The 16,912-nt window shown below is 42.1% G+C and overlaps 1 protein-coding gene across 2 annotated transcripts in view; it reads left to right on the forward strand.

Moving 5' to 3' along the window:
- Positions 1-16,912, forward strand: part of plxna4 (plexin A4) — a 233,008-nt gene that overhangs the window by 198,276 nt on the left and 17,820 nt on the right. The window contains exons 22-27 of one of the 2 annotated variants that reach the window (XM_083999274.1): positions 2,101-2,369; positions 7,634-7,700; positions 8,640-8,786; positions 9,850-10,018; positions 13,483-13,586; positions 16,233-16,332. In XM_083999274.1, coding sequence (XP_083855400.1) covers positions 2,101-2,369; positions 7,634-7,700; positions 8,640-8,786; positions 9,850-10,018; positions 13,483-13,586; positions 16,233-16,332 — 856 coding nt within the window. The remainder of the gene's footprint in view (positions 1-2,100; positions 2,370-7,633; positions 7,701-8,639; positions 8,787-9,849; positions 10,019-13,482; positions 13,587-16,232; positions 16,333-16,912) is intronic. The other variant, XM_083999275.1, reaches the window with a different exon arrangement.

The raw sequence follows: 16,912 nt of genomic DNA on the forward strand, positions 1-16,912 counted from the left end.
ACAGTGGGTGAAATTGACGTCGATGTTGTTTGTGTTGGTGTGTGGTAAACAAAATCCGTTTGACAGCCGACCACCACACTTTTTTTTAAAAACAAACAAGGCAGGCCTCAAATCAAGAGCGCGCTCTCATTAATGACTCTAACGACATGAGACGCTGCACCGTTTTCTCTCTCCACCTCAAAAACAAATTAAAAGTCAATCAGAGGGAGAAAAGCAAAAGAAAAAAAAATCAAGTCATTTATCCCCAGTGGTGACATTGATAGACAGCCGTAATTGAGCAGGTCGTCTTGTTTCATTAAGAGAATGATGGACCCCCATTTCACTGCCCTCAGGGTTGGCCACTCTATCCCTGATGAAAATTTCCCAGTAATAAGCAATATTAATTATGTTTTAATTGGTATAAATGTCGAACTGTATGAGGAGTATAATATGGAATAGGAGCCTAATGAAGAAAGCAGCGGGCTTGTCCTAGGCGGATGATAGCTGCTTAATTGTTATTGATGTGCCGGTGAATTTAAAGGCAAGTTTTTGACTGTGAAGCTGGAGACTGATAGAAATAGCACAGGTGATGGAAAGCCTGTCGAGGTTTACTGAAGCCGTGGGAAGTTTACTCAGTAATGAAATATTTAACATCCCAGGCACTCAGTTAAAGAGAGATTACATACAGAAAGATATTAAAATATACTCTGGCATGTGTCAGCTTGAGCTTGCTTCTTGACATTTTATTTGTTCCTTGTAACCGTCGAGGTTTATTCTTAGCAGTGAAAATCACTTCCTTTCCTTCTATTTTCCCAACGATTTCACTTTACACAGAATCCCATTTTGCTATCTGCTTTTGTATGATGTGTTTTTTCCTGCCATTATATTTCCCTCTTCCCTCTTGATCTTTACAGAAACAATTCAGTTTCAGCAGTCCTTGTCATTTTACTGCTCTTCCTGTCAACTCGAGCATTAAAGGGTTCCCATGGAAATTGTCTGTAGCTCAGGTCATTTTTTTGTTTTTATGCACTGTCTCTCTATAATCCTAAGAGACAACTGTTTTATTGTCCTGCCCAAAACATATTTTGAGACCTGAACCCATAAAATACATTGGGGTCTAGACAAAAGGCTGAAAACATGCACATGTACACACATGGCTCAGAGTTTTCCCAGATTTCCATGTGCACTTACATGCACCAAAAAAAAGCAAATGCAGAAACACACATAGCACACACACATGCTGTACAAATCTTGTCAAGTGGTATGAAATTAGACTTGCAACTTAACAATAGCTCCCAGCAGATTACAAGGGGGCTCCTGTAGGAAAGGTAAAAAGACAGAACATATGCTGGTTGACAGCTGCATTGGGCGCAAAGAGATTTTGTCTTAGCACGAGTGCTCTTGACAGATTTAGAAAAAAAAAAGCACAAAACATAATCTCCATAGGTGCTATATATGAAAAAAAAAACATAAAGGGAAGAATGCGCGGCAAGTGACTAGTATAAATGGTGCAGGGACATTCTGGGCTCAGACGAGGGGAATTCACATCTCTGCACTCCCTTTCAACTTGCATTAGTGTGGAACACAGCACCATCAAAGTAATAAACATTCCCTCCAGAGGCTTAGTGTTTTCCTGCCTTTACTCTCAACCTTCAGACTAAACGTAACAAAGGCTTGAAGATGTTAAACTCCTTATCTCCACAGATTCTTCCTTTTTTTCCCTTTTCTCTTTCCATTTCTCACCATCTTTCTCCATCTTATTTATGATGACAGATGTATTAACTGTTACTGCAGGGATTTTCATGTGTTTGAGCTGATAATGAATCCATGAACATGATCTAAAAATAATATTTGTAATGAGTATATAGTAATCTAAACCTGTGTTTACATTATCATCCTGATGTTACTCTATCACAGAATAAATTAAAGCATTTGATTAACTAGGGAGGCAGAGAGCTAATATTACAATCAAAAGAACCTATGACTAATTAGGTTTGCATTTCATTGCAGTGAATGACATATAGACTAATATCTTACATTGCACAGATTCTTGATGGCTATCTCTCTCCTTGTTATTTTTTATGTTTTAGTCAAGTAAAAATTTCTTCTGTTTCCTCAAAGGTGCCTGGTTACCGCCAAGAGCAAGTGGAGAAGGGACTGAAGCTCTTCGGCCAGCTCATTAACAACAAGGTCTTCCTGCTGTGTTTTATTCGCACTCTGGAGGCCCAGCGTGGCTTCTCCATGAGAGACCGGGGCAACGTGGCCTCACTTATAATGACAGTGCTACAGAGCAAGTTGGAGTATGCGACTGATGTCCTGAAGCACCTCCTGTCTGACCTCATAGACCGCAACCTTGAGAGCAAGAACCACCCCAAGCTGCTGCTCCGCAGGTAAGAAGCAGACACAAAAAGAAGTACAAAGACTAACTTTACTCCTGTTACTGTCTAACAAGTAGCTGATAGTGACGGTTTTCAATGTAGCTGCATATTCCAAACCAGATCAGATGCTTGCCAAGTCATCTTCCTTATTATTTATCTTTCTAATATAAAGTCAGTGCCCTGCACTAAATATTAACATTCACCAGCTTCCACGCACATTAAACTTTTCTAAATTCAGGGGAGTATTATGCTTGGCATGGGATCCATATAAAAGGTTTGTACTGCTCATGTAAACCCTTTACTATCAAGGACTGGATATGCTACTCAGTGCTCCCGATCTGTGACATGTTTGGATTAACTCGTGTGACCTTGAATTGCTGGCTCTGTCTCAGAGACACCAGAGTGCATTGCCATGCACATCATTAGCAAAATAATTATGATTAATTAGCAGGGAATCCAATTTCAAATAGCTCAAGAGGAAAAAAAAATACTCATTTATGAAAAAAGGGAGAGAGTGAAACTCTGAAAAGCTCACACTCTGGCACAATCACAATCCTCCCTTGAATTTGTCGTCAAAGCTTTAATGGCTTGCACTTGAACACAGCACTGTATGTGATTATTCCTCCTGCCCACGGTGTTTAGTAAATATGATGATTATAGTTACTTGAATAAACTGGCTCTCTCACAGCTGTTGTGTGCATACATATCCATACATGTAGGCACAGTGCATTGTATGTCGCTTTGTTCGAGGGTTTTCAGTCAAGCCGTGAAAACCCCCAATGATTTGAGAGGCATGTAACAAATTAATTTGTCTCGTTTCGATTAAAATTCTGATTCTGCCTCCAGCTAAAAACAGAAAGGGCCCATCTCTGCCAGTAAAGAGACACACAGAAACACAACAGGCATATGCAGAGAGGACTGAAATGAAGGCTGTTCATCATACTGCCCAGAAGACAGTGCACATATTCACCTCATGAAAACCTGTTTAGACTCTACTTGGTGATGCAGAGAGAGATTAATGCTGTCCAGGCAGGAGGCATGATTAATTGCAGCCAGAGCTCAGTGAGCATGGTGCAGCCACTAAACAATGGAGTAACCGCTGATCCTGGCAGTAGATACAACATAAGAGATGGCGCATTCAGCAGAGACAGGGAGAGGTAGTCAAGGACAGTGGAGACACTCAAAGCTGTGTCACCCAGCGAGGAAAGCTGACTACTGGGGCACGGAGGCTGGTGGTGAGATCATCTCTTTGATCACTGATCATACACGTCACCAGGGCCTTGTAAGCGCTACACACAGATATCGTGGACTTATCTCACGTCAGACTTTGATTTGATTGTGAATGCAGAATGAGATTCTCAAGGAAAACAGTTGAAGTGCTGCAGGGGACTGACCAACAACTGTTCTTTTAAGCTCAGTCCAAATACAACATGTCGTCTTCTATCACCCACGTTCCTTCTCTTCCTCTGCCTCTTGGTTGTCATCAAGAGAGAGAGAGAGGGAAAACCTGGGGAAAACACCGTCTCGGTCTGCCAGCACTCGAGGCAGAGCACATGTTTACAACCAATGCATGCCCAGTTTGATTGCCCATTTGTCATACACACGGTTGCGATGGGCACAGATCACACTGTCTTCATCTCATTCTTCCTCCTCGGATGTGCTTATTAGTCTTTCAGCATCCCAGCATGCATTTCAGATGTGATGAGGCAGTGTGAGCGAGCTACGCCACCCCATAGTGTGGGCTGACTGGCATGTCCTTGGATAGCAGCTGAAAATAGCCCAGATACACAGGAACAAGGCTGTGAAGATGAAGCTTAATCTGGTCTCGGAAAGATAGCACCCCTCCCTCCTTCTTCTCTCCCTTAAATTCTGTCTTTCTCTTCTCTCTGTCTTTCTCTCACAATGTTTGCTCATTTTGAGTGTTTTTCTCCACTGCTCTCATCCCGTTTGCTCTTGCTTATGTCACTTTTGCCGCTTGTGTCGCACTGCCACTATCTTTATCTCTTTCTCTTTCTCTCTCAATCCATATTCCAGGCTCTTCCTCCTCTCCTCTTTCTGATCGTCTGTTTTCTTGATTGCCAAATCAATGCTTAAAGTGCATGAGCAGGGTGCCTCTGGCTACACTGTGCCTCCTCTTCCAAGAAATCTGTGTATGTGCGTGGACATGTGTGTGTCTGTTTCCTCTCTCTGCACACAAACACACATCCTTCCATCTGTCCCATCTCAACCTGTGCTGAAGCACTTCCACCAGGCAGGCTAACTAACGAGAGCCTTCCGCAACCATCTGTCACATTCCTTGCTGCATTCTCCTCCTTTAACTTCTCTCATCCCTCCCTTCATTCCTCCACCTCTCTCTCTCTCTCGCCTCCCCTCACCACCATCCATCTTCACATCACGCAGAGTTAAAACAGCCTTTCCAATACCTTAAATTTTGTTTTGGCTATATTTGATGCGTCAAAATAACACTTCTGATATCGGGCAAAAGATGAAAGCACAATATGTTCTCGTGTTGATCACTACCTTCCTTTGGCTCCAGCGTGGACACACAATCATCACACAGAGCGAAGCATCCCCTTGTTTAACTACGATGATAATCACTGTTGAAAGAAGATTTGTGTGTTTGTGTGTGAGCAGCAGATAGAGTAAATGTCAGCGTCAGCAGCTAGTGACACTCTGTTACCAGGAACCAGAGTGGGAAGTGGAAATATATTCTAACTTGAAGCTGTACCGTTTTAACATGTGATTGAAAGCAGGTGAGACTCCCAGACGCAGCTGACTGTTTGATTAACACAACCACTATTGCCTCTTTTTACAAGAAAGTTTCTTGTTTTTTTTCATAGCTTGGGCCTCTTTATTTATTTGTATGTAGTCAGTTGATTAAATCATGGGCAAGAAATTTGATAATTGATAAAGTCTGAGTCATCCTCCAGACAAAACAGCTAAACAAGCTCTGCTTCCATCTCTTTTTAAATGTGTGAAATTGTTCGTTGGGCAAAATAAGCAATTTATGATCGGTTGTTTTGTGATTGGAATTTGTCGCCTCTTATGATTAATCTGCAAAATATCTCCAAATAATTGAAAATGTGTAGCTGCCTCATTATTCTGATGCAATGAGGGATCATTCGAAGCCAAATAAATATCAACAAAGGAAAGACAGGCTGTTTGGTTTGATTATATGGCAGAAGATCAGGATTACACTGTATTTTGTTATGGCTTTCTTGATTTACATTATATAAGTCCTCTGTTCCTATTTCATACAGATACGGTATACAAATTCATGTTACTGGCACCCTCAGTTATGTATGATGAAACACGGATTCCCTTCGACCTTACCTCGGTAATCATGGGAAACTGAGCCCTGCCAGGTTCCCTGTGCTCTAGATCATCTAGTGCCCACTGCCCCTCTGTCTGTCTGGCTGCCAAGTAGGCGAGCTTGACCATGCCAACGCGTCGCCGAACATTTCGTAGCATTAACCCAAAATATAGGTTGGATTGGGTTTTGAGTAGCAGGTTTGAGAGAAGATTGTTTGAAAGTTGTAATACCAAATGCTCATGTTAGATCTTAAAGCTCGATCACATTGCTATTTTTATCCTGGTTCCCCAAAGACTGGCCTGTGCCAAGACTTCTTATTACTGCTGCAGGGCTGGCACTGACTGCCAGGAGCACACACACACACACACACACACACACACACACACACACACACACACACACACACACACACACACACACACACACACACACACACACACACACACACACTTACACACACAATAAACACTAGTCAGTGCACATATTAATTTAACACATACACAGTGGGATTAATTTGTGCTTTTTGCATGCAAGCCTTAAAATACTCTCGCACTTGTCCAGTTACACAAACACACTATGTATTGGAAGAGAATAAGGAAAAGGAAGTTTAAGAGGAAAAAGGAAGGGCCAGACTCAGTCACACATTTCTTCTTGTCCTTTTTTCATTTTCCTTTTTCCACTGATCCCTCCTTCTTTTGCAGTGTACCACCTCCTTTCTCCATACTCCTTTCATCCCTTTGATAGATGGGCTACATTTGTGGAAATGGAGCGAATTTGGAAGTGTGTATTATTACAAGATCCAGAATGGGGAAGCCAGAGGGAGGGAGAGAGACAGCAAGGACACTTGAAAGGAAAGATGAAAAGTGACCTTGTTGACCCTTGGATCTGTGGACGGAGGAGGGGCAGGAGGGGCGGCAAAATAAAAGTGCGGGCACAGTGTGAGGCAGGAAGTTAATCCCCCCCAGGTGTTGTGCCAGTGTTGGCAGGGGGTGCCAGGCCAGCCCACTGGCACAGCAGACATCAAGCCCCCTACCCCCCCCCCCAAACGGCTCAGTGTGGAGACCCTTAAAGAGGCTGTCTGAATAGTAAGAGGTGGGAGGGCTGCAGGTGGCAGCCGAAAACACTTGGGACAAAACCCATGTGCACGCGCATGCATGCACGCACACACAAACACACAGGCACAACGGACACTAATCCTGAAATATTGATGCCTATGGTAGTTGCTCATTGAAAGCAGAGGGAGGGGTATGGGGGTGTGTGTGTTTGAGGTGTTCTGACAGATTACCCACACACCCCTGCTGCTGGCCAAGAAGGTTGCTGTCAAAGGATATCCGATCCTCGCCTCTCCTCCCTTTCCCCTCGCCACCACCGCTGTTGTTATTATGTATGCATATTAGTCATTCACACGGGATCATTCACACTGTTGGCCCAGGTCAACACATACACACAGGCACACATACACACAAATGCAGATACACACCATTTTGCCACACCAGTGGAGCATGGATGCCAGGCGGAGAAAGAGAGGGAGATGTATTCATTCACTTTCTATTGTGCACGGATCGAGTGTTAGTCCAGTGAATAGGCTAGGGAGCGCTTGATAATGAGGCCAGTGTTATTACAGAGCTGCTCCAGCCCCTAACGACATCAATCCACGGGGATCAAATAAAGGCTTTTAATTGCTTTGCCTCATATTAAAATCCCCGCCACCGTAGGCAAGCTGCCCTCGGCGTGCCTGAGCATAAAAGCCAGCTGAAAGATTGTCTGAAAGGCCATCATATAGCATGTGTAAAGGCCCTCTCAATTCATGTCTGCGCAATTATGTTTGTGTAACGAAAGCCTATTCATTAGCGGCGGTCACCAATTTTAGCAGAATATTTGATGATGGTGTTGAATATTTGTGATGGTAATAAGAGTGTGGGGGATCATATGTTCATTATATGCTATGTCTGTCTGTTTGCAGGACTGAGTCTGTCGCAGAGAAAATGCTGACCAACTGGTTTACCTTCCTCCTCTACAAGTTTCTGAAGGTGACTTTTCTAACTATTATAAATTTTTTACATTTTTAGGAAAAATTGCTACCAGTTTGTTTGTTTTGTAGATGTAATAAGTTTATAATTTCAATAGTAATTGAGCATATTACAGTTGAAAGCCATTTGTCGTACATTCTTTTTTTTTATTAATTGGTTTTCTTCATAGGACATACTGTAGGACTTTGAGCCACAGCCTATATTTAAAGTAAACCTTTATGAACAAGATACATGCCTGATATACAATGCATAGTTTGAGCTCAGGAAATATAATTTTTATGATATTCATAAGGTTTTACTTTTGCAATTGCTTAATTAAAAATCATCTTTATCGTCTAGTAGAGAATTGTTTTATTTCAGCACGCATTCATGCGAAAATGTCAATAGGCCGTTGCAGGGAAGTAGGTTTTACTTAATACGTCACCAGTGTGTCACCACTCCTTGCCTTGAGTGAAGAAAATGTCACCGTCATCCTGTTTTTCTCCTCCATCCCTCGACCCATCCTTTCACTGCAGCTGGGAGGAGAATAAAAAATGACAGAAGGCCAATCTCTTCAGTTTGATAAACAGCAGTGTTTCTTTTGGGGTGGCTTTTATGGTGTTTTTCACAGTTTATCCATCAAACCCTTCCCAAACTCCAGCATCATTTCAGCAAAGTTTATGTATCGATAGGTGCTACAATTTAGTTTAATTTAGAGGGACGATAGAGTTTGGGACATAGTGTTAAATAAGTCCTGCTCAGCAACTTTCGGAGGAAAAGCAGCCTGGAAAAAAACATTAGAAAAAGCAACTACTACATTCTCGATAGATATTTTCTCAGACATTATTAACTATGCTGTCAGTGTCAGTATATCAGTGAGTTGACTGTAGAAATGGCTTCAAAGTTTCTCACTCCCTCCAAACTTTCTCCCTGTTCCTTTCTCCTCAAACCTCTTTTCAGGAGTGTGCAGGCGAGCCTCTCTTCTCCCTCTTCTGTGCCATCAAGCAGCAGATGGAGAAAGGCCCCATTGACTCCATCACAGGAGAGGCGCGCTACTCGCTCAGTGAGGACAAGCTCATCAGACAGCAGATTGACTACAAGACGCTGGTAAGGGGTTCACCTGCCCAGGGGTCCTCGGGCTAAAAGGGCTGAAAGGGGACACTTAATATGCTTTCAGGGACAAGAGGAGGGAAAAAGGGTGGATATGGGTTGCCGGTCATGAGATGTGCAACGGGACATAAAGTTGTCGCTGTTACGCTTGACATGCAAGGGGCACAGGAGTTGCGACCTCACTTCCTGTTGAGACTAGAGCTGTCAAGAAAGAAAAGAGCAGGGCTTAGGGATGAGGAGGAAAGAAGGAGATTATGCATGTGTATGTATCTGCACAAGCAGAGAGACGATAACACTCTCCCCTTCAGGAACCTCTCATTTATTCCCTGAGTCTGTCTGTTGTTGTCCCCTCTCCACTGTGATCTGTTAGTTTCAGCAGGGGAAACTCAGATGCTGTTTAGTCCTTCTGTCATCCATTTGTAGTCCACATCCTAGGAGTACTGATTTGCATACTCTGTCAAATGTCCATAGTGAACTGTGATAGGGGAAAACATCCTTAAAATGTTCCACAGATTGGCCTTTTGTAACTGAATCTCCAGTACTCCACTCACCCAGCACATTTTCCACAATATAGACCCAGTCGTTTATAATGTGTATTCATGCTGTCCTGTAGTCCAGGTACAGTATTTGCACCAACACCAGAGGGCCATACTGACTGAACTGATGAATATGATAATAATATTATAATTAGCTGCTTTACTGCTCATCAATTCAGATCGCATGCTGGTGTTTCTCTTCGAGCTCTGAGGAGAGAAGTTTCCCTGGTGAACAATCTTTTCTTTTGCTGCCTGCAAATCTCAGACCCTTTGGCAAGCTGAAAATCAGTGCAGCTCCACTGAGTACCAATGCAAGTCAGCCTTATTAATAAAAAACACACAAAGCTCGACCAGCATGCTGCACTTGTTACCTTGTGCATTAGATAAACTTAGTAAAATGTCAGCAAATCTTACCCATAGACAAACCAGAACGAAGCTGACTTCGAAATAAAGTAAATAGCAACACGGCATTTAGCTTTGCCCCTCCTCACAGTGGCAGCCCTGTGTGTGTGTCTCTACTACAGGTGGTGAACTGCATCCATCCAGAGAACGAGAAGAGCCCAGAGATCCAGGTTAAAGTGCTGAACTGTGACACTATCAGCCAGGTGAAGGAGAAGATCCTGGATGCCATCTACAAGAACCTCCCACACTCACACCGCCTAAAGGCCTCTGACATGGACCTGGGTATGAGAGGTTGTCTTTTTGTAATTAATGTTCAAAATGCAGGTTAAATGTACTGAAACATTTTTGTTTACAACACAGGGTTAGTTAAATGAAAGAAGTCTGCATGGTAGCCTTCTTTGTAGTCCTTCTATGACTTGCTGTTGAAGGGTTCTGACCTTCTTCATATATTTTACAGCTTTTAAAAGGACATTTGTAATTCCACTTTTCAGGGCTGTAGTTCATGAGAGATTTTGCTCTCGTACATATATTGTGCAGCTTGTCAAAACATTTCTATCCATGCAGTGTTTCCTCCCCTTGTACCTGGAGAAAAGCAGACTGAACTCAGACGCCCATTGATTTTTACAAAGGCTTCTCCACCGCCCTATCCAGCCCTGCTTAAAAAGTACAAGTCTTCTTAGATATAGAGAGGTAGCTTTCTTTTCAACCTCCAGAGAGTTGACTTCCTGGCTCTGTTGGCTCAGATGTTTGAGTCTCATCTCTCCCCTCCCCAAACTTCCCATCGATCGACTCTCTTGTTGACTGGTGTCTGAGTCAGATGATTGATCAGCTAATCAATTAAAATGCTCAGTGATGTCTTCCTTACAAAATCCTTTTCTTTCTTTCTTTCTTTCTTTCTTTCTTTCTTTCTTTCTTTCTTTCTTTCTTTCTTTCTTTCTAGTACAAGTAGGATATGATGTTTAGGAAGGCCATGAGATCTATTGGCAGCTACAGGATGTGGTTATTTTTTACTGGGTTGTATACGTGCATTTAAATTCCAGTCTAATATATTTTCAAATTACTTAAAGGTGCAGTGATATAACTTCTCTGCAAATTACCTAGTGATCAACTGGTTTGGCGCACCTTGTGTGTGTGTACAGTACATGTGCACAGATGTGCATGAATGTGACCATAGCAGTGTTATCCATGACTGTTTGTCTCCTCACCGTGCACTGTGCTTTTTATGGTTTAATATTGCCAGATGGATTTTCCAGGCCCCTGTTGTGTGTTCGCAATAGCATATTTATAACCAACCCCAGATCTAAGATGGGTTGAGTGCATACCATGGGGAATCTGACTGTGATAGCTAAGTGAAGAGATTGGTTTAGCCTTTTGACGACACTCCTGGATAAAATTGTTTTATAGCCCCCCTTTGGGCAGGATGTGTTGTTATATTATTGTTTTATTACAAAAGGGACCTGAATATTGTTAGAGGTAGCCGGCCACTCACTCTGTCTGTTTGATTGTGAGTATGAAAAAGACGATGAGTAAATGCAAGCTCGCAGGAAAACCCATGCATGTAATTAAATGCCATGCTATATTTACAGTACGTTTCTGTACAGATTAGAAGACTGGTCTCTCTTTACACACATGTAGTTTTTTATTTCTTGGTCCTGTGCTGTTTATTTTGATAATAATTCTTCAGAGGAAACAGGTCTCTCCATTTAATCGTGTCACGCTTTTTAATTTGAAGAGAGGTGCTGTTGGTACACAGGTGATACCAGCGGCTCTTATGATTTCTGACACACTCCCCCACACATACAAACGCATATAAACAGACTGATTGCAGTGGCTGATAAGTATAATGGGATTGTGGCAGCCCTGTCCTGAGACAGATTGGCCAGCAGTGTTGTTATCCAAGGTATTGTTTTTAATTCCCCTCTGCTTCAATTCTGCTTCTCAGCCCTTTCGCAGGGCACCAGAGGAGATAGGGCCCGAGAACAAAGAAGCTAGGCCCTGTGTTTGTGCCTTTGTGTCACTGTGTGCGTGTCGCTAGTAGCAAATGTGTGTCATGCATCTCTGTGGAGTACAACAGTCACCTTCAGCCCTTCTCTTCACCATGAGCTTCCATACATTCCCCAAAGCCCTTATCTCCTTTGCTGTGTTTGAGTCTACAAAGCTAGTCCAGACACACACACACATACACACTCAAACACACACCGTTGTGTTGCCGTTGTTGTCCCACTGAGCAAAGACCACTGGATTTGGGAATCAGAGTAATCTCAGTTTGCTCTGGTTTCATACCAAGTTTATTCTTTTATTCATTCCTTTTTTTTCTCTTCATTTCTTCATCTGTTTACTGAGTCTCAACTGGAGATGGGTCCTCATTTGCATCTTTATGGAGAGATGTACTGTATAGACAAAAACAACAGGAGGATCTTTATTTCCTGCTGATTTTTCAGATGCTAACACAATTCCTTTCGATCCTCCAAAGACAGGCCTCATCACACACCACGGTGATTGCTGCTTTGTTTTCCTGTTTGTGATCAGGATAGGAGATGACAGTGGCCGACGCTCGTGGGAAACACAGCGAGGAGCACCGACACAATAACGTATTCATAAAGCCCATGGTGTCTGCAAAAAGAAAGGGGGGAATCGTGTGCTTGTTTGTTTTTGAGATGGCTTTCCTCTTTCACTTATGATAATGCTGCTGAGGTATTGTGAGATGTATTTATCAAAGACTTTGGTTTGTTCTGTGCTGATGTTGGAAGCCTGGTGTATATGTAGTGTAGATGTAATTTGGTTGTAAGGTCATGTAAATGCTGTCCTCTTGTTTAAATGAAAGGCGCTGTCATGTACAGTGGAAGTTGCTTGTTGAAAAGCATAGAAATGAGGTGATCTGCAGTCTTTGAATATAGCTGCTGTTTCATGTGTGCAGCTCGCTTGTTCCGCCATTCAGTGTTGGCGTGGATGTGAGTCTGGCCTGCTTCTACCTAAGCTACCAGCTGTAATAATAAGAGCAGCTAGACATTGGTCTTACAGCAGAGGATAGGGTTTTGAAAAGAGGAGACTGGAGACCAATAGTGTCGTCAGAGAGCAGAGCATAAGGGCCAGTGCTGCTGATGGAAAAGGAAGTGCACAAGCCTTGGGCATACAGCTGTAATCGCAGCCATCGATCGCGCCAGTGAAGGAGATTTGGGGGGGGGGCTTCACTCTAAAAAGAAAAAAAGTAAAGTGGGTGATTAATTTAACTTGCCTCTTGTTACTGTCTCTCATGTGTGCGATTGCTCTTTTGGTTCTACATCTCTTTTCCAATACAAAATGATTGTTCTGAAGAAAGCAAAGAAAAAGTTCAATAGATGAAGATAGAGATAGTGACAACTCGTTTTCTGGCAAATAGATAAGAAAAGAGTGACGCTTTCTTCTTCAGCTGTTTTTTTCTGTTGATATTGTTCATGTTTTCTTCTAACACTTACAGTACTAAGCTTCGTCCGCCATCAAAACATTATTTCTTTTACATACTTAGATGTATCGATTGTCGCTGCAAACATACTCTTAAGACTCTCAACCAAGTTTTTATCCATCAAACAACAGTCCAAAATGAAAACCCAGCTTTAGGACAACCATCACAATTTATTGCTTCTTTCAAAAAAAAACATAACATAGAAAATTGTGTAAACAGATTCAACAAATAAGTAAAGTAAATGTTGTCAAAGGATTAGTGTTACGTGGATGTGTAGGTCATGTTTTGACCTTTCTTTTTGTTTTTTCTCCAGAGTGGCGCCAAGGTAGAGGACAGCGCATGATCCTGCAGGATGAGGATGTCACCACTAAGATTGAAAGTGACTGGAAGAGACTGAACATGTTGGCTCATTATCAGGTACGGACATTACTGTGTGTTTTTAAAATGTGCACAACTGCAACTTGCATGTTTCCCTGCAGGTTTTTGTCTGTGTTTAACTTGCTGGCTAACTTGGAGTTTTTCATAACATTTCAAAATTTGGCATTTTAGAAATCCAAAGAGTTCGTAAAGTTTCAGATGTCGCAAATAAAGAAATCATTTTTGAAAAGATTATTATCTCCAAAGACTTCTGTCTGGAGCTTTAATCAATAGATTACATCTTGTATTTGAAGGGATTCACATGTTCTTCATTTAAAGAAAGGTACAGTTGGTTTAATCCCATTTCCACAGCAGCAAATATACACGCAAAGAACACAATGTCTCTCACACATCATGAAACCATTTTGACACTGAACACAGAGGGCCTGATAATAAGTGTTGAACGCGTCTGTGGTATTGTATTTATTCATACCAACTCCTCTCTTCTTTACCACTCACTAATTAATGAGTACAGTATGTAGCCATCACCGTAGCCCTCTCAACTCACCTCCATGTGGTCAAAGGACTTTTAACACCTATGTGTGGAGAGGGCTTGAGATAAAATCTGATGTCTCGTCAAGTGTTGTCTTCTTTCTTAGGTGGATTACTGTTCAAAATGTACAGTAGGGACACATGGCAAACAGTTTGTAGAGTTGATAGTACAAAGAAAGACCTGAATTTACTCATTTATCAACAGGTTTTCAAATAAAGACAAAAGCACAAAATATCTCTTACTTTCATGCAGAATGGCAGACAAACACATATCTAAACGTTTGTTTTGTCTTGAGAAGCGACTTCATCCAGCCAACCACAATGAGTCTGGTTTCAAAAACCTGCCTGCTTTGTCAACACGGTGTTAATAAGTCCAGCCGGCGAGCAAGCAGTCACTGTCCCCACCAAGCACGAGTGCATGGTGCCTAAATTAAATGTCAGCCGCAGCAAGTGTCAACAGGCTTGGAGAGGGAGGCGCTGGTGGAATGGATTAGGGGACTGATTCGAATCACAGATAAGATAATGAAGACAGAAGTTAATTCATTTTTTCAGGCCCAGTAATAAGGGCGCCTTATCTTTGACAGACCAAAAAAAAGAAAACACTCCCATCCACTCAAAATTTGTCAGGAGGCCAAGCAAAGACCGTGAAGGGGAGGGGACGCTGCAAACACATCCAGCCTTCAGTCAAGGGCATCTGCAGTTTCACACTTAGCATCTCCATTCTTGTTTTTATTACTTTATTTCAGCAAATGGTTTGATGGCTAGATTTGGTCCAGAGATGTCCTCTCATGACATGTTATCTAAATACATCTTATTAGAGTAAGTACAGGACAATAAGTAGTAGAATACCGGTAATATGGCCACCCAGACCCACTGGATAGAGATGTGTGCTTTGCTTTATTAAGATAATCTGGTCTGTCCCTAACTGAATTTTCCTTCTAACTCGGTCTTTGTATTACAAACTGAGCTGATTTCTTGTTTAAGAAAACATCACATAGTAGCTACAAGCAAAATTGTGACATTTGCCATATCAGATCTTTCTGTCCCATAATGAGAGACATTTCTATCGTCGTCCTCCTCCTCCTCTCTTTCAGGGAACTGTGCTCCACTTTCTGCCTTTATCCTCTCCTCCAAATGTTATTTCCCCAAATGCCACTCCTCCTTTTCTCATTTCATTATGTTCCATTGTGCTTTGCTCGTTTTTTTTATCTATTCAACATATAAGAGCAGTGATCAGGGCGCATGCTTAAGGGTGCTGGAGAGTTGTGGGGGGCTCCCCACAAAGGAATAACAAGATCTGCCCCCTGGGCCTCCTGCTTACAATGATATAAACATATTATGCATAAGGAGCAGATTGAGTGACTGGGTGAAATAATGATACAATCTTAATAAGGCTCCAGCACACACACACATTCACACCCACACATATACGTACAAAAGGCCCCTGGTCCTTATTCCCTGTCCCATCCACCCACACTATGATAGAGATCACTTCAATTAACCCTGCCTTACCCTGCAGCACGGGCAGCCAGATTATGCAGAATAGGGGCTGTGTGTGTTGGTGTGTCGGTGTGTGCGTGTTGGTATACGAGTGTGTGTGTGGTGGGTGGAGGGGGGTGGGGCATAGCTGGGACAGACTCCATCCCAGTTGTGTTAATTGAATCCCGTTTGGCTGACTGGGGAAGGTGGAGTGCACAATTGACTCATTCATTCATTTACACACACTTATTTACACGTAGACCAACACAGGCACACACACTGCTTGATTTTTCACACCTTCATACACACTCACACAACCCTAGAGGAAAGGTATTATTGAATAGAGACTGTGGGATGTCCCCTTTCACACAGGCCTGTACGCTGCTTTTCTAAACTCCCCCTCCCCCTGTCACTCATAATATGTATGTGTAGGCTGAATAGAGTACATAAGGGTAATAAGATATTCTATATCCTAAAGTATTGCCTACAACATCAAAGTGGAATAGATGGAGGGAAATATGGAACATGACACCAAAACAATGATATATGAGTTTTTTGATTGGTTGTATTAGAAATATGCTCAAATGAAAATAACAAAATCTGTGCAAAAGGCTTTCCTGGTTCTTTTGAACATTTGCACACATCATTTGCATAACACATGCGTCTGTTTTGCAGGTGCCTGATAATGCAGTAATGGCCTTGGTTCCCAAGCAAGTTACCGCCTACAATTCAGTGAACAATTCCACCGTGTCTCGAACCTCTGCAAGTAAATATGGTAAGTCTACTTGATTGTGAAGTTTATGCTCTATCTGACTGCTGTGTGAGTCACATACTTATATACATACTATACTTATTTCAGATTTCACATCAGGGGAACATGAACTTAACCTCTCATTGAAGTTTGCATCACTACTGGTGTGGCTACGGTTCATCCAAACCCGAGGCAAATTGGCCAAATTAGAAATAAATTTAAGTACACAGAAAAATCATTTAAATAATTATTTAAGCCAAACAAAACACAGACATATAAAAAACATCAAATGTCTGTTATTAAATAGACATTTATTACAGAAGGAAGGAGACAAATACATAGGAAGAAAGTAACTGATCCTAGAGCAGTGGATGCTCCCATCTGAAAATGACAGGGTCCTGCATGTCAACAGTGACAGACTTGGGAAGACAAGACACAATTTAGAGTGGCTGAAAGGATTTCTAAAACATAACAAGAGACCAAATAGACTCTTTCTTTTGTTGTTGTGGCCGCTTGAGACTCCAAAGTGTGTCCCCTCATCCTTCAATGTGCCAGTGTTTTTTTCTGCCTGTCCGTCTGCCGCACGTCTCCTTGAACCTGCAAA

The sequence above is a fragment of the Trachurus trachurus genome, assembly GCF_905171665.1.
Source record: "Trachurus trachurus genome assembly, chromosome: 23".
Classification (NCBI taxonomy): domain Eukaryota; kingdom Metazoa; phylum Chordata; class Actinopteri; order Carangiformes; family Carangidae; genus Trachurus; species Trachurus trachurus.